This window comes from Melospiza georgiana, chromosome 18, assembly GCF_028018845.1.
Source record: "Melospiza georgiana isolate bMelGeo1 chromosome 18, bMelGeo1.pri, whole genome shotgun sequence".
NCBI lineage: Eukaryota > Metazoa > Chordata > Aves > Passeriformes > Passerellidae > Melospiza > Melospiza georgiana.
In genome coordinates, this window is record NC_080447.1 from 12,782,751 (window position 1) to 12,808,153 (window position 25,403).

The window sequence follows — 25,403 nt, forward strand, 5'->3', positions numbered from 1 at the left end:
TCTGTAAATAAGATACAAGTGAAACAACCCATCTTCCTTGCCTAGATTTGACACTGGCTCCAAAACACTCTGCTCTTTGTGAAGTCCCTGATGCCTTTGAGTTGGGATGATACCAAGTCTCCCTTTCCCTAGAAAAATACCAGAGTATTCTAAGAATGTGGATTTGAGCAACTTCAAACTGCACCTCCTTTGGGGTTATATGCTGCTAATAAACCCAGTATTTTACTCTAAAGTGATTTTAAACAGGTAAGATACCACACCACTGCCCCTGCCATGGCTGTGCTTTTGCAGGACTTTGTCCTGCCCGAATTCCTGGGACAGGGCAGCAGGGATAGGGACAGGAGCAGATACAGAAGCAAGGACAAAGACAGAGACATGGGCAGGGACAGGGACGGAGATAGGGACAGACAGAGGGGCAGAGTAAGGGCAGGCATAACCATGCGAACAAGGACAGATGACAAGCCGCGGGCAGGTGCAGGGCAGGGTCGGGTCGGGTCAAGCCTCCGCCTCAAGGCTTGGGCCGCCGCCTCCTGCCCTCAGCACCGCCCACGCCCGGGGCTCCGGCGGCGCCGTGGCTGAAGGAGCCCGCGGAGGGCGGTACAGGTAGGGGAACCGCCCGGCCGGACTGGGGCGGGACACGGCTGCGCTTTAGGGCAGCCCTCAGCACTGTCCGGGCTCCCGTGCCCCAGGAGGGCCCCCCACTGTCCTTCAGGGGCTCCTCAGGGAGCTCCTTTCGGGGCGCCTCAAGGGGGCCGGAGCTCCTGAGGGACCCCTCAGTGCCTGAGGTCTGCCCCTGCCTCACAGCGCTTCCCAGCGCCTCAGGGAGCTCCGCGCACCTCAGGGGGACCGCAAGCACCTCAGGGACCGCAAGCACCTCAGGGACCCCAAGCACCTCAGGGATCCCAAACACCTCAGGGACCCCAAACACCTCAGGGAGCCGCTCCCGCTCCCCGCGGGAGCCCTCTCTGCCTCTGGGGCTTTCCCCGCTCCCTCAGCGCCTCACGGCTCCCGCGCCTCAGCCCCGCCGCCTCTCGGGTCTCAGGGGTTCCTCACGGTGCTGCTGTGTGAGGGGCAGGACCCAGCCCTGTGTGCACCCCGGCCGGGTCTGGGCTTCCGCTCATAAAAACCCTCAGGAACCTCTCAAAAAAATGAGTTAAGACCCATTTTCGGAGTCATGGCTGCTTTTTTTAAGGGCTGTGGTTCCTCACCTTTCCAACAGCAGGCACAAGGGGCAGAGTGAGGGGTGCAGGGCTGAGGGTGTCACCGAGCCGTGGGTTCCTAAGGATGCAATTTGTCTTTTCCCTTTCAGTACTAATTTGCTGATATTCAGTGATAAGGTGACTGCAGAGTGGGGGAGCATTGGAGTTCCAGGGCAAGTTCTGTCCTTCCAGTCCTGGTGAGACACTGATGCCAAAATCTTGTATCTTGTACCTAAACAGCTGGGTTGTAATGGGTCAGCATGGTCTGGGTGATGTTTCCTCCTCAGAAAATAAATATAAATATTGTATGGTTCATAAAACATGTTTTCTCACATCTTTGTCTCACCTAAATCACCTTTATTTAGTTAATAACCTCACGTTGTAATTACAACACCTTTGTCTGCTTTGATTGCATTCCAGCCCTGCTCACAGTGCCTAGGTAAAAAAAAAAAAAAAAAAAAAAAAAAAAAAAAAAAAAAAAAAAGCTACTTTGCTAAAATATTTAACACGTTAAAATTTTTGCAGGTGTGTATTTGTTTAAATATACTTTTATAGCTGTAAGCTGTCCTCATTACTAAATGAAGCGCTAAATTTAGCATAAAAGCTGTCACCGTGTTCCGATCAACATGTCTTAATGACTGCCAACAAATGGAAACGAGGCTTCCACAGGAGAAAAAAAGAGAAGGCACAAAAGGTGCAAATGCAGAACAAGGTTTGATCAGCTGAGTTAATAAAAGGGTGCATTAGGTCAGGAGTTAAATCACCCTGCCGTGTTTGTGCTATTACTTTAATTGTTACTGGGGAAGTTGAGTAGCTGCGGACACAGCACCGTCCCTCTGGGACCTGTTGGTGGTGTTTCCTTTCATTAACATCCCCCATTTACAATGAGATGTGGAGATCTCCCAGCAAGTCATTTTTCAAACCAGTTAAGGCAGGGCTTGTTAATTCCAGCTAATGGAAGTTTTTAATCAGGATTGTCAGATGGTGCTAAATCAAGCACCTCACTCAAGTGAGAAACATGGAATATCCAGTGTTATTGCCTGTACCAATCAGCTCTCCATTCTGGTAAAATGAGTATTTTCCTCTTCAGTCCAGGCTTGTCTAACTGAAACAATTGGGACTCTCCCTTTTTTTTTCTTTTTGTTTTTACCTTTCAAGGTGTCCCAGAAGAATTATTCCCTTATTCTGGCCAAGACCGATGTTAGCACGTTTCCTGCTTACCCTTGCTAAGTTATTAACTGCTATTGGCAGACCTCCAGTTCTTTCACATTCCCCCTTCACACTTTCTAATGGTTGTAGGAATTAACATTTGTGGTTTGGAATATGAGAAATGCATTCTGAAGTGGCACCCACTGACACCACTTGTGGCCCTGAATTTCAAATACTATTGATTGTTTACCAGTGAGCAGGAGTTTTCACACTCTGCAGGCTCAGTGCCATGGAGTACCCTTGGTTTGCATTGCTTTACCTGTCCTTCCTGGCAATTAGCTTTCAAACTCTGAGGAATTTCATTCTTACTTTAACATAGGTGAGAAATAGCAGTAACTGTGCTCTCTACGTGTCTCATGCCTTCTTTATTTTTCAGGGTTTAGTTACAAGTGGGAGGCAGGTCTTTGAAACACAGGATGGCTGCTCAGCAGCTAGTCAAGCAAAAGAAAAAGCCCTCTAAGGTAAAAAATTAAAATATGGTGGTGCAGACAATCTTAGCTCTCATTTTGGGACCTGCGGAGGCAGGAAACCTTTGTGTTGTCTGCACTGCTCTTAGTTGGATTCATTCCAATTCAGTGAGAGGCAGAGTGGGGCTCTGACATGATTTGACTCAATAAATGTAGGCTCATTAGGTGTGCACAGAGCTTTATTAGCAGGAAGAACAGCAATAAAGTAACAGAAGAACTAAATTTAGTGCAGTGTCCACTGCATTGTTCGTGTTGGCATCACGCAGTGTGTATTTACTCTAGCTCCAGGTGCTGTTTTACAGCTTGGAGTTAAAATCACTCTGTTGGCAACTCAGGCTGCTGTCAGAGCACCACAGCAGCCTTTGGGCTTGTGTGACTCCCCAGTTAAAGCTGCACACCTTTTTGAGGGGTGGCTCTCTGTTAGGTGCCAGCATTGGTGCAGTGGAGGGGGTGGGAATGTGATAAAGGGGAGGGCACATCCAACCAGTGCACTCTGCATCTGGGTAATGATGTCAGATCTATTGATCTCTGCCCTTAAATCATTTAATCCACCCACCTCACACACGAGTCTTCCCTGCCTAGCTTAAACACCAGAGAAACCTTAAAATTTCATGTTCTATTTCCAAGCTACCCTCTTCCCACCTGCTGAGACTTGTTTCTAAATATAATCTGTGTTACACTTAAGAAGGTGCTATTCCTGGCCTTGCTTTTGCAGGAGGCAGTGCTGTTCCCTGAGAACATCACCACAGAGCAGCAGTCCCTGGTGCTGGTGAAGAGGCTCCTGGCCATCTCTGTGTCCTGCATTACCTACATGAGGGGGCTGTTCCCTGAGAGCTCCTATGGCACTCGCTATCTGGATGGTAACACCTGCACGTTGTGCTGAGGGCTTCCTTCTACTCACTGCCTTTTATCTCTAATCTGCCTTGTGTGTTATCTTCTGGCTGCACACGTGGGTGACTTCACTTTGGTGGGGGTTGGCTACAGATTCTCAAATCTTCTCAAGTCTGGGTGCAGACAGAATTTCTGACAGAGAGCATGGAAGACAATCTTGAGCTTCTGGCTTCTCTGTTGGTTTTCCTCTAGGGTCATTCCTTGGCATTGCCAGCCCCATGAATCAGGCTTCTGAGCCAGGAGAGTGACTTAAAACACAGAAAGTTTTAAAAATGTACTCTTATTGGAATGTTTTATTTTCTTTTGGATCTTTGAACCCATGAGGTTCACAGTTTTAGTTTTCATTGGGAGGCTGAAATTAGATTTGTCCATTTTCATAGAATTGTGGAATGGTTTGTGTTGGATGGAACCTTTTAAAGACCATCAAGTCCAACCCTCTGCCGTGGGCAGGGACACTTTGCAGTAGACCAGGTTGCTCCAAGCCCCATCCAACCTGACCTTGAATATTTCCAGGAATGGAGCACCCACCTTCTCTGTGGGCAACATGAGGCAGTGTTTTACCACCCTCATTATAAAAACCTGACTCAGGTCTAAGCTAAATCATCCCTCCTTCAGTGTAGAACAGTTTCATTGTTGGGATTTGGAGTTTATTTTCATGAAAACTATCTCATACATGCTCTGGGAATCAGAACTTTTTAGGGAAAGAAAAAGAACTTTCAGAACCAAACTCTTGTCACACAATTCCAAGAATTAGTGATGCTTTGGTTCATGAACATCTTTATGATCATTCAAGGTGTGAAATGTCCCCTTGCATTCCAGTCCATTTCTGTGTTGTGCCTTATGGCATTAATTGCCCTGAAACATGTTCACATGTACTTTGTAGATTTGGTTGAGGGCACAGAAATCCCAAATTGGTTCTTGATCCCCAACCCTGAAAAGCCACTGGTCAAATGTCAAGTCTGTCTATGCCTCTTTGATGAGGGGTGTTATTTAACATCTAGCCTGCTCACATCTTCAAAGGCCCCTTGGTTGAACCCTAAGGTGTTATTAATGCTCCTTTTCACCTGCAGGACAGGTGTGCCTTTTGCCATTCTGAGTGCCTGGAAGCACAGGTAGAAGGAGCTGTGTGGAAAAGCTTCACAGAGAGTTTATTGTGAACACAGTCCTTGGGGCATCGCTTCACATGGGTCTTGGTGAAGTCTGAATGCAGAAGGGAAGGTGTTAGGGAATGGTCAAGGATGGAGTGGGGAAGAGGAGGGAGGAGAGGATGAAGCTTCTGGTGTAAGAAAGAGGTGTAATAAAGCTGTAACTCCATCCTTTCTTCTGGGAGAGCCCAGGGCTTCTGAGGAAAGCTCTGACATTTGCAAACCCAGCAATAATCTTGTGTCAGCCCACCTGAGAGAAACCCAACATTTCCGCTCAGGAAGGACCTTCAGATAAAGCTTTTATCCAAAAAAGGGAGGATGGACTGGCTTAGTTTTAGTGTTTGCCCAAGAACTGTGATAAGGATTGTAACTCTGTGCTAAATCTGGTTTTGCAGACCTCTGTCTAAAAATTCTGCGAGAAGATAAAAGCTGTCTGGGATCATTGCAGATAGTCAAATGGTAAGTGAGTAACAGCGAAACCAAGACAAGATTGTGCTGAGTAGGAGACATCTGCCCCTGCATTCTTCTTCTTCCTGAGCTGGAAAACATCGTGCCCTGGTGCCAGGGGAGCTCCCACTGCAGCTGGGGGTGCTTGGCCCCTGTGTAAGCAGGACAGAATTAGTGACTGAGATCATGTGAGTCCAAGGGCTGTGCAAGTGTTGGCTGCAGTGAGGTCATGGTCAGGCCCCAGAGCACATGTGGCAGCAGAGGTGCAGAGAGAGGGTAAAGACTGTCATGAGATCCTTTCTGTTGGGTTGAATTTTTTCTAGTTTCACTTTGATAGGGATTCTTGCACTTGTTTTTCAGTATGTACAATATTTTGTCTCTCTAAGAACCCCACAGTTTTCTTCAAGATGCATTTCACTGTTGGCACGTTCCCAACAAGCAGAAAAACTGTCCCTGATGTGCTAGGGAGATACCTTGCTGCACATCCTTTGACTCCAAGAGTAAATATCTGGCCATTGATGCTTCAAATAATATTTACTACTTTGAGAAAATCCATTGCTGTAAACTCTGCATCAGATAACAAAGATTTACAAGACCAGACATGTTCAGATTGAGCCGAGCCCTGTACAAGGCTGATGGGAAAAGAGCCATCAAAGCTCTGGCTGGGGAGCTGGAACAGAGCACAGAGCAGGGACACACTCAGAGCCAGCCTCTGGCCTCCAAACCTTGTCTTTGTCAGGATTCAAGCAGGCTCTGGGCTGACAGGATAATGCCCCAGAAGTGTAAACAGCACGCAGATGCAGAAAGGAAAATGCTGCCTTTGGGACTGACCTGAAAAGGACTTCACGAGTCCCAAATGTTGTTGGTTGTGTTGACCTAATTCCAGAAAAAAATGCCCTTTAACCCACATCTAATGAGTGTGTTTACAGATCAGGAGATAAATATTGCTGGTTAGTACTAACATGTTTTTGGGTTTTTTCCCTGGCAGGATTCAAGGTTGTTTTGATGCTTTGGAGAAGCAGTATGTAAGTGTTTTTTTCACTTTTTATTAGAGTGTCCTATTTCTTCATAAAGTAAGGACAAAACTTTCCTTCCATTCCTGCTGTATTTCTGTTGTGATCTTTGATGCACCCAACAACCTTTACAGCTGTGGGACAGGGGAAAGACCCTGCCCTGAGTAGGAGATTTGGGATTTTGTGCCTTGAGCTCAAATCCTGTCCACTTTCTCTGGGCTCTCCTGGCTCTCCATGGTGTGGGAACCAATTTGCAGCCTGCAATGGATTTTCCTTAATTTCGTGCTCTACATTTGTGTTCTCTTACATCTGATAGAGATCCTGCCAGGCAGATCTGAGATCTGGAACTCCTGCCTGTTTTTGTTTTCTTGAGAGAGGTTCTGTGCCTCTGCTGTCCTTCATCTCCTTTCCTCTAATCTTTCCCCTTCATCTCATGTTCTCTAACCCTCCTGGCTTTTCTCTCAGGCTCAGAATTTATCCCCTTTTCCCCCCCTTAATTCACCAAATAAAATATGTAACTGCTTCCAGGACAAAACCAGCTAGCAAGTGCTCTTATTCCTTGCTGATTTTCACATAAAAACTGCCCTGCACAGGATAAAGCACAGTTGCTGTGCTCTGTGTCTGCACTGTTCACCAGCCCAGCTCCTCCAGACCAGGTGGAGCCCTGGTTGTTCTGGCACTGATGATCTGAGTGTTCCTCAGACATCAGTACAGCTGTCAGTGTGCACAATTAACAGTGTTGTGAACGCAGTTTAGTGCTTGCTGACAGCTCTAGGAGGTATTTAGCCCTTTGTTATTCATGAGAGACATAAATTAATTGTTTGACAAGGATTAAGGAAAAACTGAGGGATTTAATGCATGTTATAAGATTGTTTTTAAGGGCAGCCCCATGTGCAATTCCTTGATAGAGCATAAATTAAATACCTTTGGGGAGTTTCCTAGCAGAAAGCAAATATTAACCTTGAGTAGGGATGGGTGCTGTTGTGAAGAGTTTTGAACCAGCATTTGGGGATTTGTTTGAAAGGAGTCCCAGGGGGGATTACTGAGCATGGAGTTGTTTTTTGGGAAACTGTGTCAAGCCAGGCAAACTGGCCACTAGGTGTTGCTGATGCTGTGCTGGGAAGAATCTGCACGAAGGGTTTTAACTCCTGGTTTGTTGAGTGTATCTATTCCTTCTCCCTGTGTAGGCAGTCGGGGTTTGATAGGACTTGCTTTTCCTTGCCCACTAAGGTTAGAAGTTGATTTTGTGTTTTGTTTTGGTTTTCTCTCCTCAGCTACACGTGGCTGTCCTTGCAGTAAGTAAATGAATACAAAGTGGTTTTCTCTCCCCTCCCCTGCTTGAAAGAGATACAGAGTCAAGGTTGTGTCAACCCATTTGTGCCTTCTTTAAGGAGAAGCCAAAATGTGTGTGATTTTTAATAGAGCTGTGACCTTTCTTAGATACAGTAAATGTAGAGTTCAAGGCTGCATGGAAATGTTTTTCTCAGCACGTCAGACTTCTGACTGTGGCCTTATTTGTCTCCTTAAACTCTGAGAGTGATTCCTATCATGGAAGCTGCCATGTGCTTCTCCATTTCCATTTTTCTGTTTCTCCAAAATGGAGAGCACATGGCAGAGGGGTCCTCCTTATTAATCTGATCCTGGAGAAACCACACACTGGTGGTTCTCACTGTTGGCCTCAGCCCCCTGCAAAGCACCAGGAGCTTTGCTCACCATCCACCCTGAGCATCATCTGAGCAGTTAAATCCCAGGCATCAATAGCTGCCTGTGAGGGCTGGAATGGGAATGAACCTCATTCCTCCACTATTGCACACATGAGTGTCTTCACCTGTCTTTGAAGTGGTAAGTATTGACTGCAGATAGAGGAAGGCTCTTTCCCAGCCATTCCTTTCTCTGATCCCACACTAAAGATAGCACAGTCTCTGCTGTAAACTGAAAAATCCTTGTTAGTCACTTGTTCAAGTCGTCCCAGGGAGAATGTCCTCACTGTGCTTTCTTGTAACAGATTTACACCGACCCCGAGGTAAGAAAGAGTCTTAATTAATCTTTGAGGCAGCTGAAGACATGGGTGAGTACATTCGTATTCAGAGTGGAGTGGAGGCTTAAGTCCTACCCTGACAGAGCTCCTTGGTGACCCCATTTCTGTCCCTGTGCCTCACTCCGGAGTGCCAGCTCAGTGAGCTGCACTGTGATCAAACACCCGGCTGAGGGCCCACCAGGGCCTCAGGCAGGGATGTTAGCAGGCAACTAATGGGCATGGTCACCGTTTTGTTTTCTTTTCCCAAAGAGAAAAAAACGGGAAATTCAACATTACTCATTTGCAAACCACCTTTTTAACAGCCCTGGTGAAAAGAGCTGGTTTGTCATGCAGAGAGGTGTAGGACAGAAGGCAGGAATCCCTTCAGACCTGGATGGGTGTGTTGGGTGGTGCCTGTCCTCAGCCTCTCTGTGTTCCCTGTTGTGTTTCTGTTTGGTTTCACCTGGGGTTGTGATCCAGGAGTGAGGGTCTGCATCCACTCTAGGGATCAGGGAACAGCTTCAGAGCCTTTGCATCTGAACCTGGTTCCATTCTGCTGTGTGGCACCTCAGAGTCTGGGGACAGAGCAGGAGCAGAGCCATGCCAAGGCTGGATTTGCAAGGAAAGCTCTGAGTTAAGACCTCAGCTGAGCTCCTGCTAATCGACCTCATTGTCTCCAGAAAAAGTGAATTATAGGCATGGAATTGGTGTACAATAGACCCTTTCTCTTGGGGGGAAGCTGTCTGTTCTTCCTAATTGTTTTATTCTTTAATTCTTTTAAATGGAAAATCACCCACTATTTTTGTCTACCTCAAAAAGAGCCCGAGACCAGTGAAGTTCAGCTGTTTTCCATGCAATATTGTTTGGATTTCCCTGTGGGAAGGGTCCTCCAGGCCCTTGTACCCATTCAGAGAATGGGGCCAGGCTTCCTTGTGGCACTGGTCACCTGGGCAGCTTCCCAGTTTTCCTTTAGCAAGGGACACTGGGAGGACTGGCCAGCCCTGGAGCCTTGCTGGAGACTGAAGTAGGAGAGTCAGGCCCACAGAGGAAATGGAAGGAGGAGGCAGGAAGTTTGTAATTTTTTTATTTTTTTCAGTGCTAGGTAAGATGTAGCTGTTAAGAGAATTTACCAAAGCTTGTGCAAGCGATAATAGAGTTAAAATTATCAGCATGTCACTGGATTAATTCTGTGCTCTGGCAGGGAGTGTGAAAGGACTCTCCAAGCTCAGGACACATCTTGTTTCTCAAAGTGATCCATTTCTGCTTCTCTCTCTTGTTACATCTCTAGACAGTCACTGAAATGTATCAATTCAAATTCAAGTACAAAAACAAGGTGCCCCAGATGGACATCAGCAGGTAAGGATTTGGGTTCATTTCTCAGGGTTACACTAAAAACTGTGTTCTTGGAGCATTAAGAAACTACACTTTATGATTGCCCAGAGAGATTGTGGACTCCTCATCCCAGAAAGTGTCCAAAGCAAGGTGGGATGGAGAACTTGCTTTAGTGTAGGGTGTCTGTGCAGATGGCAGAGTGGGGAGCAACATGAGCTTTAAAGTCATTCCAACCCAAACCATCCTGTGATTCTGTGGTTTGAGCAGGTCCAAGCCATTAAGCAGCTGTAAATACCATCAGAGTTGAGGACATTCACCTTGCAGGTTTTGAACTGCTGGGAGGATGAGCTGAAGTGCTCTTTGATAGCACCAGGAACCCTGAGAGCACACCTGAGCCACGGACATTTGACAGAAGTGGTGCCTCATCAGGGAGGCCAAGCAGAAACCAGCCCAGTTGTTGAGCTTGCTGCTGTCTCAGCTAACAACAAGTGTTCTTGCACTTCCACCAGGCAGCCTTGTGCTTTCAGATGAAACTTGCTCAGTTTGAGCCCTTTCACCATGATCCTGTGCCCTAGATTTTTTCCCTTGAGCATTTGCATACGTGTTCTGCTTGAGCAGCCCTGTGTGGGTGACCTGAGAGAACTTTCACTTAGGAGGCCTGAGCTGATGGTGCAGAATATGTGGCAGGAAGTAGCAGCTTTTTGCCTCTTTTTGGCACTCTCTGTTAGGTATTTAAAGCTGTGTTTAGTAGGCCATAATCCTGTGGAGCTTCAAATAAATGCTATCAAAGGCCATTTGCTATAACCAAAGCAAAGAAAATTAATTAACCTGTTTTTACTTTGTTCTGCAGTTGGCACTGGTGAAAGATGGATCTTGGAACCTGCCTGGACAGCAAGAGAGCTCTGCTGTCTTGTGTGCTCCTCAGGGAGCTCCTCCCCAGCCCTCCTGGAGTGTGCCCTTAGCTGCTCTTTCTCCAAACACATCCAAATAATCTTTAACCATAAGGCAAAATTATTTTCTTTTGGGCAAATCTGAATTATCTCTGGAATGACTTTTTGGCTGTGCACTCCATTTCTGCTGTCCAGTATCCTCACACTGAGGGGAAGAGGAGATCTGGGATTTGAAGGATAATAGATAGTCCTTGAATACTTTGGGGTTTTAATCAGCCTTACTCATTAATTCCTAGAAATAAGCACAGTCCCCACATGGAGCTTGGGTGTCCTTTGTGTCATCCAGGGAGAGGCCAAGCCATCTTCCTGTCATGCTTGAATGTGCTCTGAGGCTCCAGAGCCTGTGGCACTGGATTCCTGGGCTCTGTTTCGTGGGGATTGGCAGGGCTGTGGCAGGCTCATGCGTGTCCCTGCAGTCTCTAATAATCCAGAGTTCTGGCACAGACAGGGAATTGTGTCATCTTTGCTATCAGCTCCTTCAGCTGAGAATGCTGCCTTTTACACCTGCAGCAGCTGTGCTGTGCAAACTCTGAGTTAATCACTCTGGGAGAGAGGTTTTGTGAGGCTGCAGCGTCACATCCAAGGGGTAAGGGGAAGCTTTCTCCTAAATGGTCCTTGCCTTATTTTAAATGGATTTTGGGGGACTTCCTTGCCACAGATCCCACTCCTTCCAAGGTTCTGTTCCTTGTCTTCTGCTTTTTGACTCCCTCCTGCATCAAATTCTCAGTGTTATTCCCATATGGAAGCAGTGCTTGACCTATTAATGCTGTTAATTCCTATGGACATCTCATTTCTTTTTTTTCTTATGAACTTTCCTTTTGCCATTTCTGATCTGCTAATCCCACAGTTTGTAATGGTGATGGATATTCCACCTTAGGCACTCCAGCATTTTCCTCTCACTGTACATTTCTGAACATGCAGGATTCAATCAAGGAACCACAGTGCACATCTAATACCACAGAGTTTGGACTTCATGGTCTTAGAGGTCTTTTCCAACCTAAATGATGCTGTGATTCCATACCTTGGGGAGTCAAGCTGTTCCACAGCCACCCCATTTTCATGACCCAAAAAAAGTTCAGCTGGGAGGGGGAATTGATCTTAATTTGTTCCTTTCTGAGGGTCAGTCAGTCAGCTTTGCTCTGGGATATTCTTGGGTTACTTTTTTACTGCTTTTGATGCAATTTGGGGTGATTGTGTTGGACACCCTCCAGCCTACACATGGTGTCAGGGGTCTTCCAAAGACGTAATGAAGGAGCTACACATCTTTATGACCCCTTCTCATTGAAAGTTAGGGAAGTTCAGGTCCCTTAGTCACACAGTGATTCATCTGAAGTTGGCTGGCTGCTCTCAGTTGCTCATCTCATCTACCTCAGTTTTAATCAAAGAGAAACAAACTCCTCTACAGTGCCATTCATCCCACTCATGTCACCCATGGGTCTCTGTCTGGACTGCTGGCTTGGAGCAGCCAGCTGACATTTGGATGGGTGAAGGAGGTGAGAGGAATGCCCCTTTGTCACTGCTGAAAAATGTGCCTCTGAGCTGCTTTTTCTTACATGGAATTGAGTGAGAACATGCAATTCACTTCTCTTCAAAAACTGCAGAATGGACTTGAAAATAGCCCCTGTGATGAATCAGCTTTAGATGGGATCCTCAACTCATTCCTCTCATTCCTGAAATTGCTTAGGTGAAAGGCACTTGTTTTATGGTCCTTTGATCCAATTTAATCATGTTCAAACAAGTGAGTCATGACATTTGTATAATGGCTGCCCCAGCTCCAAAGTCTGTTCAAATGGAAATGCCAGGCCTCTGAGTTTGGAGGGTGTTCTGCAGATGCCACTCCATCCCTGGAGCCTGCTTCACTTCCCTGTTTATCTGGAAATCACATAAAGACATTGTAGGTTTGTCACTGGTGGTTTCAGACGAGTCACTGGGTGCTCTGTGTGTGTAATTGGATGGTGAATATTCATGACTGAGCACAACAAATCCATTCTTCTTCTTCCATTGCAGCAACCACAGGGAGTTTGTGGCCGGGCTGTGCAGCAAGGATGTCAAACATGCCAGCAGGCTCCTGCTCAGGACCCTGTACCTGCTCATGCAGGACCTGGGGCCCCTGCCCAATGACATCACCCTGAGCATGAAACTCCTCTACTACAACCATGGTAGGTGGAGAGCAGGGTGTGCCCTGGGGAAGAGTTCCATCAGTGTCTGTAGTAAGTGTGAGCCCTGTGAATAAAATAAAGCATAGAAATGGCTGACAGCACTGAGAAATGTTGTAACACAGTAAATATTTGTGATGCACAGGGGTGGCAGATGTTTTTAGGAGAGGTTTGAAATCCATATAAGAAGTACAGCTATGTGGTGTGAAAGAGAAAAATCCTTCTTCCCTGGATGTTTTGAGGTTTTTTGTTTTGTGTTTTTTTTAGTTTTTTTTGGTTTGTTTCCCTAAGGAACAAGCAACGCCAGGTTTTGCTCCAGCACTTTAATGGTATCTCAGCATCCTAAAGTAATTTTTTCTTTGAACTTCCTGATGGCATTTGCTCAGCTCATTTTACCCTTTGCATTCTGTCCCTTCCTCCTAAAAAAAACCCAAAAAAACCTCGAATAATCAGACTGAGCAGAGATGGAACTCAGTGTCCCTGACCTCATGGGGTTCCCTCTCCCTGTGCAGTCACTCCCAAGGATTACCAGCCCCCTGGCTTCAAGGAAGATGGCAGCCCTGGGGACCTCTTGTTTGCTGGGGATCCCATCAACCTGAAAGTGGGCTCAGTCTCCACTGATTTCCACCTCATGAAAATCAGAGTGACAACTGAGAAGAAGAGGGTGAAGAAGGCTGACAGCAACCTGATCCAGAAGAACAGCCCTACTGAGATCTCCCACCAAGGGCTGGACTGTGAGGAAGATGAGGAGGAGGAGGAGAGCACAGAGGTACAGAAATAGCTCTATCTGATCCTCACCAGAATAGAATTTATCTAGCAAAAACCTCCTTAAAAGAAACATTTTCCTTATGGATTTACCACCTGGGTGTATTTTTTAGGTTATATTATTAAGACAAAACATCATTTGTTTTACAGAATCACCCTTGCCCTGTCAGAGCAGATTCAAATGAGCATGAAGGGGATATAAGTGGCACCCATCCAGGTAGAAAAACAGAAGCATCTTCTTTATGCCTTGAAGAGAAAGGTAAATGCTCAGTTTCAAAACTGAAGGAGCTTCTGCTCCTGATTATGTCCCAGCATAATGTATTCCACACAATGTCCTGGGTTAGGTCTTTCAGTGCAGTTAATAACAGTAGGTTATTTGAGATATTAGAGAAAAAAATTGTTCTCTGGCAGGGTGGGCAGGCCCTGGCACAGGGTGCCCAGAGCAGCTGTGGCTGCCCCTGGATCCCTGGCAGTGCCCAAGGCCAGGCTGGATGGCACTGGGACACCCTGGGACAGTGGGAGGTGTCCCTGCCATGGCTGGGGTGGCACTGGATGGGCTTTAAGGTCCCTTCCCATCCAACCCATCCCATAATTCTGTGGTTTAAGTTTTGGATGAGCAAAGTTTGTCAGGCTGTTTGTGTTGGGTCAGACTGAACTGTAACAAAGGGCTGGTTGATTATGCTTGGTTTGTTAACAGAAACATTTGATTTTGTATCAGTATCTTTGTACCTCTTTATCTCAGCAGGTTTTTTTTGAGATATGGAGGAAATGCACAGATCATCAAAACTGAGTTACATTATCTCCATGTTCAACAAAACTCTTTTCCTTTAGCTGTTACAGTTTGACTTTTGCTAATAACTTCCATGTGGGAAAAGATACATTAAAATACATGAGAAAAAAGCCTTTTCTGTGCCTTTAATCAACCCAGCCTGTGCTATACCATGCTGTTTGACCTTTGAGGCTGGGATATAGCCTGTGGAACAATACCATCTAGTGACAAAATGGTAAATAGCATTCCTGGGATTGCCAGGCAGTAGGATAAAGCAGCTCCCTTGCCTGTGAAATCACCTTTGCAGGTCTTTCTCCTGCAGATTCCCTGATGACTAATAAGGAATTAACTCATCCTGCCATTTTTGTTGCTCTGGGGATTTTTACAGGATCCTCCTTCTCTAAACAGTTGCCTCATCTCATGCCACTGAGGCACTTTGGACACCCCCTCAAATTTTATTGAAACTGTCTGAAAAGTTAATAAATATTAACCAGGAGAGATCTCCCCTCCTTTCCCCCACCCATCACACTTAGGGCATGTCTAGACATAAGTTTTGTTTTCTTAGATCCAGGTTAAAAGGGAGATTTTAATTGATAGAGCTGCTGCAAGCTGATATTCAGATGACACTTCATGCTGAAATTTCTCTTTCTAGGAATAAACTGCCACTGCTGGCAGTGTCTGAGAGCAAAGCTTACACAATTTCATGGGATTTCTGCCTCAGTGCTTTAGTCAGGCTTCCAGATTATTTTTTTTGAAATTAAGCACTTTGCAGCTAATTTTGCTTTGCTGTTTGGGTTCTTGCAGGTAGCAAGAAGAGAGGAGTCAAGGAGGAGACAAACAGGATGCCTTGCTCAAGGGCTTGTCAGGAGGTGAGGAAGCTTTGGTGGCTCTGAGATACTCCAGGCACAGGGGAATACACTGCCGTGGATCATTGCATCATCAATGATGGCACAAAATTCACTAACCTTAGTGGATTTACTGTGCAGGGTAACAACACACAGAGGCTACAGAGTAGCAGAGGGATGTAAACATAAACAGGAAGCATTTAGGAAGAAGCTTTCCATGATCAGTTTGGTACCGGAATTTAATTCTGTTCTCTGGAGTTGGTACCTCTGAGTAACACACACAGAGCCAATCTCTGTCCCAGCCAGGCTTGTTTACCTGTGGGTGGTTTTAGATTAAGAGTCTGAAATCACTAACCTATTTTAGGTTTGAAGGGTGTATTTTTTGCCTAATATGGTCTTCACCTCTCCCCTCTTGCTCCAGACTTTCTTTACATGTGAGTCACAGGTACCTAATGATTCCTATCCCTTTTTGGTTACCCCTCTGGGCTAGAAAGGATTATCCCCTGGAGGTACTGATCTCTTTTTTGATGGTTATTGGGGGAATTAGGATAGACCAGGTAGGTTGTTTCAGATAAGTAAAAAATTAATCCCACCCTGAAGGCTGGCCAGCCAAACCCTGAGTCACCATCTGAACCCAAATTCACATGCAGAGGTTTGTTCAGTGACATGGCAAATCTCTGAATACCACCAGACTTGCCACTTGATCCTCCTCCCATTCAAATTAGCTGGGAATCATGTGAGCTTGAATGGTCAGAAACTGCTCTTTACAGGATAAGTTAACGAGAGTAGGAAATTGCTACTAAAATTTTCCCCGCCTCTGTTGAAAAGAATCTAACCCAGACAGCAACTGCAGACTGCTGCTCACCCTGTCATTCTAAAGGCATCTGCGAGGTATTTGCCTTGACTCTGGATCTTAGAAGTGAACTTGTGTGCCTAGGCTGGTATTTTTCAAACTTTAACCACATTTTTTTTTCGTGTCACATCCTCCGCTTTCCTTCTGATCATTGTTTATTCTGTCGTCTGTGAAAACAGGAGCCTTTTTTGTTTGTGCCTCATGGTTGCCCCACTGATTCATGCTCTGACCTTCTTTTGGGGGATGTGACCATGGCCAGCACAGCACCAGACACCTCTCTCAGCATGTGCATTTCATTAGAATTCGGTAGCAGGAGTGAGAGTGTCTGAAGGTGGTGGAAACAGCATTAGTTGCTGAAAAATGCAAGAATCACTTTATCCATCATGTGCTTCCAAAGACTTTTAAAAAAAAATCCCAAGCCCTGGGAGATTCTTTTCTTAATGTATTCTTTGATGCTATTTTTAAAACCTCCTAGCTTAGAAACTGGCTAATATTTCACCCCGTTTGGGGAAAAACAAAGTCAAGCCAGTAGTTAGAATCATCACTGTAAAGCCTGCACTAATAAAAATTGGACACTTTTTTCCGTATGAGGGGGACTTTCCCTTATTTTCTGAAGGAAGTGGTTAAAACAAATGACCATTGTGTATTCCATGTGAATCAGGAAGCCAAGCTGGTGGCTGAAGTTTGTCCTAAAAAATGAGGAGAAGCTGGGGTGGAAGTCTGAGTTAGGTGTTATCTGACAGGGTCAGGTGTAGGTGGGATGGGGAGGAGCAGACCTGGTGGGGTGTGAATGTGAACACCTTGTTGCCATCCAGACACCACAGATAATGTTTTCCATCTCTTGGGTTGGGGTGGGAATGCCAAAATCTTCCAAATGCACCGGAACAATTTAGAGTGTCACAGAAAATTGCTGTCTGCACGGGGATTTGATATTCAAGAAGTTCTGAGTTCAAAACCATTACCCACAGTCACAAGATGCTTTTGGAAATGTGGGTGAGCACATTTTTGCTCCTCAGCTGGAGTGAATCCTTCTGATTGCTTGGTTACCAAAAATAAAAACTGGAATTGGGTTTATTGGTCATTATCTTGCTGACCTAGAGCTCTTCAGGAAAACCAGGAATGAAAGTATTAAAGGTTTATTTTTGTCTAGTTGACATGGGAGAGGTGAAAGGGTGTGGATCTGCCAAAAGAGAAGCAGCTCTCCCTGCCCAGTGAGTGCTGGAGCTGGCCTTTAGGAGTGGTCACAGAGAGTCTCTGACAGAGGGCTTTGCAGGTTGGGGAAAATTTTCATGTTCTCCACTGGCTTCTTATCTGCCATCTCATGATTGATGAGCCTTGGGATCAAATGAGAGATTGCCCTTTCCCAGCAGAGCATCTCTGCACTTAATCATCCAGAGTTAGGCACCAGCATGTAAATTAGCTCACCTCTCCTGGCTTCAGGAGCCTTCTGATTGCATCAGCCAAGGGTTTGTCCTCCTGTGCTATCTTTGTGCATCTTCCTTCTTTCCACTGGCATTTTGGGAGCTGTGAAGAGTTGGGGAAAATAGAGAATTGCTGCCCATTAGTTTAACTAATAGAAATCTGCTGGAATTGGGTCCTGCACTGAACTTGGGATTACTTCTGAGTTCTTCAGCAAACTCTTGTATCCTCTTGTAAAGAACATCCTTGAATGTCCTTGTGCTGAAAATTGATTTTGGTCGGCTTTGTCTTCGTGTAAGCAAACATGTTGCAGTGGAATGAGTTTGGAATGGAACAGAAGTAGAAGATGAGTAAAATCTGACCATGTGAACGCCTCTGCAGGCATTTATCTCCCATCAGGAAGCTGTGGGCTGAAGTTCTGGGGTGGTCCTTGGAGCACAGTCTCAGTGCACAGTGAGGCAGGGAGCCCTGGCTGGGAATGGTGTGGCTGGATCAGCACAGCACCAGGCAGCTCTGCCTCCCAAGTTTCTGCCTTCATCAGCTGCTGCCAGACCCTGCTCCTGCTGCTGGGCTGGCCGTGTTTGTAGACTGCTGTGGGACATGAGGGAGACAAGTGTTGACACTTGGCATTGTGTGGGCATCCCAGTGGGACCAGGGATGGCTCAGGGGTTCTGCTCTGGGACTCACTGGCTGCTGTAGGCAGGCTCCTGCCATGTGGATCAGCTCTCCTGACAGGAGCTGTCTGCAGCTGAGATGTCTGGGGAGAGCTTCATACCTAAGTTCTGTGGATCAGGGCTGCTGTAGGCCTCAGAGGACAGTCTGTCTGGCCTCCAGCTGCTGCTCCTTGTGCAGAGGGTATGGCTGCCTGGCCACGTGCTCCTTCTCCAAGGGGCTGTGTGGACACAGACTTCCATGGATGATACAGTAATACCTGTCCAGTGTGCCAGGGATCAGTGCCAGTTACCCTGACAGAGAGCTCAGAGCCCCTGCCAGTGCCCAAAGGGACTCCAGGAGAGCTGCAGAGGGACTGGGGACAAGGGGTGGAGGGACAGGACACAGGGAATGGCTCTCAGTGCCAGAGGGCAGGGATGGATGGGATATTGGGAATTGGGAATTGTTCCCTGGCAGGGTGGGCAGGCCCTGGCACAGGGTGCCCATCCTGGATCCCTGGCAGTGCCCAAGGCCAGGCTGGATGGGGCTTGGAACATCCTGGGACAGTGGAAGGGTCCCTGCCATGGCACTGGATGGGCTTTAATGTCCCTTCCAGCCCAAACCATTCCACAGCTGCTGTGCCCTGCTGAGCTGCAGTGTTGTACACAGCTTCCTTCTGGCACTGAAGGTCAGCACAACTGCAGAAAAGCAGCTTGGAGATCAGGACCTCTGTTGTCTGATTTTTCCCAGGCAAACCACGTTCAGAAGTGCCATGACAGAAGGCAGTTGAAGGATGAAACCTGCCATGTGCAGAGCAATAGGAAAGCATTTTTCTGTGGCAATGTCATTATCTTGAACTTTCACAGAAGAGAAAAAAAAGCAGCAAGGTTTATCTCTGTCTGTCTATCAGGAGAGTGTATCTGATGAGAAGTTCCCAGAACATTTTCTCCTCCAAACCAGCTGAAGCTACACAGGCCCAAGCAATGAAGAGAGAAAGATTCAGAGATGAGCTTGCCTCTCCTTCCTGTGAGCTCAGGCCATGCTGGGAGGAGTGAGACAGGGAGGTCAGGAAATTCCTGGCTTCTCTCAGTTCACGTCAGATCCTTAGCTGTATCTTGGGGCCATTCAACCCTACCATGAGTTATCCCTGTCTAGTGTGCAGGAAACAGTTTCCTAGTGATCTCTGCATGCAGAGGTGAGGTCTGTCACCCACAGATCCAGGGAGATTTAACCCTTGCACCCTCAGATTCCCTGGCAGCTCCCACAGGGACATCTGTGGGAAGACGTGGCGCTTCCGTGCTGGCTGCCACTCCATGTGTTCCTGCTGTGCATTCTAGCAGCCAGACCCTCTGGAGAAATCCACAGAAATTAAGGTTGGACACATCTAATATCCCAGGAGGGCCTGCAGGGTAGCAGCCTCATAGGCAGAAAGAGTGTCCATTGTCTTTTCCCTCTCAGTTACAGAGTTGGAATCAGGATTCTGGGAAGTGATTGTGATCCAGCAATGAGAATGTCCCTCACTGAAGTGGACAGTGTGATTGAGGGCCCTGGAGGAGATTAGCAGGAGAGATGTTGGTAATTTTGTCTTCTAACAGAAAATTTTGAAGCTGGAATTTTGGAATTTTTGAATTCTGGAAAGATCTGTTCATTAATCCTTTAAAAGCTACAAGATACAGCAGGTGCAGAACGAGGTGTGAGACATAAGAATGGCACTGAATGACAAAGGTCTATCAAGAGCTGAGGAAAAGGAAGAGGACTGGTGATAGTCAGTGATGTGTTGGTGTCATTTCCTGGGCACAAAAACGTGGCAGCTTCCCACAGCAGCACCACACTGAGGGTCCCTCATTGTTCCCCCTGTGTAAGCTGCCTTTCACAGTTACCAGCGTGATCCTCCTGCCCAGATGGAAATCAGGAGGGATTCCACTGATGTCAGTGTGACCATGGCATTGGAAACTGATGGGAGCCCAGTGCTGGGGTTTAACCACAGAGCCACCCCTGCACAGCCATCGGGGTCAGCAGGGCCAACCAACCTGCTCAGAGCACAGGGAGAGGGTTCCTCAGGACCTGCTCCTCTCAGGTGGTGAGTATCTGCAAGGAAGGAGGCTCCACAACCTCCCTGGCTGACTTTCACCCCTACTTGCTTGTCCTCACAGTAAAAAAATTAAAAGTTTGTCCTTATGTTTAAACAGGATTTCTTGTATTTCCCTGGAAGTGCTCAAGGCCAGGTTAGATGGGCTGTGGAGCAACCTGGGCTAATGGAAAGTGTCCCTGCTCATGACAGGGGAGTGGGATGAGATGAGCTCTAAGGTCCCTTCCAACACAAACCCTTCTGGGAATCTGTGATTCTGTGGTTTCAGTTCGTGTCCATCTCCTCTCATCCTTCCAGTGACACCATGATGTGTCCTGTGACCCTGGGATTTTGCTGTGCTTCAGAGCACGGAGCAGCCAGCTGTCAGTGAGCAGGCAGGAATGAGGTCTTAGGGGACCAATCTGAAGAGTCACCAGGTTGATTTTTGGAAGTGACAAGAGTTTGCTGTGCTGTTGAGTCAGTGGTAGCTGCAGCTGAAATCACAGGATGCCTCAGGTCACTCTGATTAACATCCCTGATGATGAGAGTCCTCCACACAAACTGTGATGTCCTGACACCTGAGGGTCACTCTGCCTTATTCCAGCAGCTCAGTCTTGTATCTCAGCCCTTATTCTTCCAGCTTGCTCGATGGAACTGCACTTCTTTTGACATTCATGTGCTTGTGAATTTGTGGGGATAGTTACAAGGTACCAAACAAAACCCTCCGTGTCCTGGACAAAGGGAACTCTTCTGAGGACATAAAATGTGCCAAGTGCCAAACCTCAGCATGGGGCAGCCCAGGGACAAAAAGGGACACAGCCCAATGCTCTTGTGCAATTTTAGCTGTTCTGCATAGGATGCCCTGGGAAGCAAAACACATGTCAGGAGAGCTGTAAATCTTCTTCAATTTATGCTGGGAATTTTTGGCTGGAATATGTTGGGACACTGGGGATTGCAAACTGGGTCCTGATTGTGTCTATCTAAGAACAGCAGTGTGGCTGTGGTCTGCTCACTCTGCTTCGTCCACCAGTCTGCCTTGGGAAGGCTTTAATCTAAGTCTAATCTATTTTTAGCCTGATATCTTCTCCAGACAACTCACAGCTGTCCTGTGAGTTTTATGCCAGAAATTAGTAACACTTGTATGATTCACAAGTTAGCTGCAGTTCTACGGGAAAACTCCTGCGGCAAAATATTGCTTTTTTACACGTAGTAAAACAGGAGATTCACACTCACTGTGTGTTCATGGTATGACCCAGACCCTGAACTCTGCCATGGACTCAGAGTCAGGAGGTCATGGAGCTGCTGCTGCCTTTGCTGCTTGCTCTTGGCTTGTCCCACCTGTCAGCAGGGTTCCTTTTTGGGGTGAGGGTGCAAGGGGCTGCACCTTGTCCTGCCTGTTTCTACAGCTCCTGGCTCGTCCATGGGGCTGAGGTTGTGTATGAGGAAATGCAACATTCTCCCAGCCCAAGCTCTGACATCAGTTATTCAATGAAGCATCCCAGTACGTGGGAAAAAAATTAGAATTAATTAACTTCTGGAGGCTTTGATTGTATGTTTAATCAATGGGAGGGATTTCCTGCTTCTCACCACACCGTTGAAGAGGTTTACTTTCTGCTTCAAGTCAAATAAGCACATGTCGGGTCTGACTTAATCCCCTTTAGAGCAGCTTTTCTGGGGAAGAGGCTGGAGTGTTTGGTTAAGGATGGGAGCTGAAGTTGGGCTTGGGGTCTGTTCCTGGCTCCTAGCTCCTACGTGAGCTTGGGCAGGGACAGGCCAGGACACGCTGGCTGCAGTGGAATAGCTCTCACTGCTGACATCTGATTCATTGAATGGGTGAGTAGTGCTTCTCTGGAACCCTCCATGGCTTCCTTGCATGTTTTCACTCCTCATCTCAGGTTCCTGTGAGGTGCTCGTGCTGCCTGTGGTGAAGGGCAGGAGAACTGGGGGGAGCTGGAGTGCAAGCAGCTGCTCATCGTGGCCATATCTCCTCCTTACAAGTATCCCATCCATGCAGGAAATTCTGGAGGAGTAGCAAAGGGGTAAAACCTTCACTGAGGAGCTTTCTGGGCTGTGCAAGATCCATTCCTCAGTAGAGGAAATGAAAGCAGCAGCTCTAGCTAGGTTTAAACAGAAGGAGAGCTGCCTGATCCAGGTGATGGGGCTGGGAGACTGGGAATTGTGCCCCTGCTTTGTTGTGTGTCCACCAGGACAGGGTACAAACCTGCAGCTGTGTTAGCACTGCAGAGGTTTGGATGCAGCATTTCTTTCTCTGGGCCCTTCACTTCAAAAATAGGAGGAAGCAGATGGGTTAAAATGATGTTAGGGAGAGGAAAGTAAATAGCTGCCAAAAATGCCAGTTGGAGCAGCTGAATGTCAGGTGAGGAGCTGTAACACATGGCTCTGTCCTCAAGCAAACACACCTTGGGCAGCCTTGGAAAGCTCTGTCAGCCTGACTGTGCAGGGTGAGGGAGAACCTGCCCAGCCCACTTTGGCACATTCTTGTTTTCTCTGCTTTTAGGGAAAGGAAATTGTACTTTTGCATTAAGCAACATTGTATGGCTCATAATGAAGAGGAGGGAAGAAAAACAAATTGAAACATGATAGAGAGGAGAAGGGAGGCTGTTGCAAAGCATTTTGCTGTTAATCCCTAATCAGAGCTATTTCACACATTAGAAAGCCCATTGCTATGCAGAGATTGCCGAAGCCTCATCCCAAGGTCAGATGGAAAGCCAGCCTTGGTGACGTGAGTGGGGAATTCTATAATGACCACATCTTGTAATCTGGAGACCTTGTGCTCATCCCCGGGATGTGTTCTGGAGCAGCTCCTCATTAACTCCTTGTGCTTCCCCTGTTGCAGTTCCGGGGTTCCTGGTGCCTTGCAGTGACACTAGAGGGAGGTACTCCTGTTTGGGAGCAGCAATTCTCTCAGCACTCCTTTCCCTCGCTGTCATCCAAGTGAACTTTGTTTTGGAGGAGAAGCTCTGTGCTGTGCTGTGTCCCCTCAGCTCAGCTCCAGTGAGAGAGGCCACATTGCCAGACTGTGCTTTGTCCCTTCTGGGTGGGCGACAGCACACATTGCTCTCAGCAGCTCCAGATTATTATTGTAGAAATGCAAATATGTGACATGATAAGGAGGATAAGTGAGTTTGTCCCCTGGCACAGCCAACACTTCAGCTGTCGTCCTGGCTGTCCATCTCCTTGTGGTCTGTCTGAAGTGTCTGTTCCATTGACTCACTTATATTCTCACATATATTTATCTGTGTTTTTTAACCTCTTGGGTCGCTGGCTCAGAGTATTTCTGGGAGAGGTTTGTGTCTTTCTAGAGGGAAGTTAAGCCTTTTGGGAAAAAGTTTGCTTGGCTTAGTTATTTTTCACAGACTCACAGGTAGTTTTGAAGCCTGAGATTGACCAGCTCACACTGAATTCCCTGATGTACAAACAGAGGGACTGTGTGTCTTCTCCTGAAAGGCTGTGACAGATTTCACTTAAGTGCCCCTTTCTTTTTCATGTTATGATTATCTGAGGTTGGTGGAGAAACAAATGCCCTATCAGCTATTATATTCCTCAAGGATCTCCTTGCTCCTGCCATTTTCTGTCAGTGATGGGGAGCTGGGTTCTGTCCCCTTGCCACCAATTCCATTCCCTGGCCCTGAAGCTGAACCTGTTGCTTGCACAACTGTTACATTCCCAGCTCCATCCAGTACTCTAGTTTTGATTCCTTGCCTAATTGCTTTTCTGGAGAACAGGATCACACTGAGCAAAGCCAGGAGGATCCAGGCATACACATGACACTTTTGGAAGCTGTACTTTTTAACTCATGTTGCAGGAGCGTGCCCTGTGAGAATGATCCCTGTTTCTGATGGTTCTTGCAGATAAACCTCCTGAACCTTGCCTTCAGCCAGGAAGAGGTAATAGGACCTGAGAAGAAAAGGAAGGTCAGTGAACCAGAGAAGCTGCCTCTGAACAGCAGGAAATTATGTTCGTTCTGACACACAATACATTTGGAAGGTGTGAGTTTGCATTGTCATCTGACTGGTACAGACCAATGTTTAACTCTTCCCCATCCCACGTGTATTTCTGCATGTTTATTTGTCTCCTGAAAACTCTGGATTGCCAAGAGACAGCAAGCACCAGAACTGCCATGGCATTGCCAGCCAGCTGCACTTGTTTGATGTTCTTGAGCTGAGAATTTATCATTCCACATAAACGGTGTCTGTGTGCTTCTTTCTGCCTCTTTCCCTCACACCCCTGCCCCTCACTGGCTAAGTCCCCTCCTCTGGGGCTGGACTGTCCTGTCACCCTGATTTAAGGCATTATTTCCAGATGAACTCTGAGGTATCAATGCCAGCAGGCAGCATGTCTCATGATCCACCACACTGTGCTTAACTTCATCCTTTCTGCTGTTTCCTGGAGCTTAGATTTTTTTTTCAAATAAGGGGTCTTATCTCTATTGAGTGCAGAGATAAACTAATCTGTACACATTTTCTGCTGGTGCTGGATATTTAGATTTTTCTTCTGACTCTGCAAGTAGTGTTGCCATGACTGTATTATCAGCTCATTTCTAAATCAGCACCCCACCATGTGCTGAGGGGCTCAGCAGTTGTGTGATATAAATTGTGTTGCAAAATACCCAGTTCAGAACCTGCTGTGAGAAAGGCACCTGGTGGCTGCAAATACAGGTAAGGAGAGCAACACATGACAGGTATCTGATCCATAGAGTCTGGAGCTCTCATCTGCTGTGGCAGTATCCAAGACTGGCTGCAGACATCAGGGCCCTTCCTTCCTGCTGGAACAGTGATCTTTCCCTGCCTAAAGCTACCAGGAGATGGGATTGATGCATCTCCCTTCTGCTTTGACTCTGCTTGGCCAGAAAGTTGAAAAGCCTGAGTTGGAAGCCAAGGCTGAAGCAGAGCTGAGCTCCAGACTGAGCTCCCTGAGATGTTCTGCCTCCCTCCTTCTCCAGGCAGTGCAGTGTTGGATTGCAATCCTAAAGCCAATCCTGCAGATCACAGCAAACAGACCCTGCCTGTCCCTGAGCCCCCCACAGTGTCTGGCAGGTTCCATGGCCTGATACCTATTTCACAAAACCTGCAGAGCACCCACCAGAATTCTCCATTTTATCCTCACTTTCACTCCACATTCTCATTTTTGCACCTGTGGCCTAATAAGCCAGTTTGTTCACATGCCAGAGCCAGCCAGAAACTCTC

At 46.9% G+C, this 25,403-nt stretch overlaps 1 protein-coding gene across 1 annotated transcript; it reads left to right on the plus strand.

The window, feature by feature from the left end:
* The first annotated feature begins 2,824 nt into the window (after nucleotides 1-2,824).
* Nucleotides 2,825-24,185, plus strand: HORMAD2 (HORMA domain containing 2). The gene is made up of 12 exons (XM_058036791.1): nucleotides 2,825-2,869; nucleotides 3,591-3,735; nucleotides 5,307-5,370; nucleotides 6,347-6,383; nucleotides 7,646-7,666; nucleotides 8,377-8,394; nucleotides 9,677-9,744; nucleotides 12,678-12,829; nucleotides 13,339-13,595; nucleotides 13,742-13,850; nucleotides 15,165-15,229; nucleotides 24,069-24,185. The coding sequence occupies exons 1-12, from the start codon at nucleotides 2,825-2,827 to the stop codon at nucleotides 24,183-24,185; spliced, it is 1,098 nt and encodes a 365-aa protein (XP_057892774.1).
* Nucleotides 24,186-25,403: the final 1,218 nt, after the last annotated feature.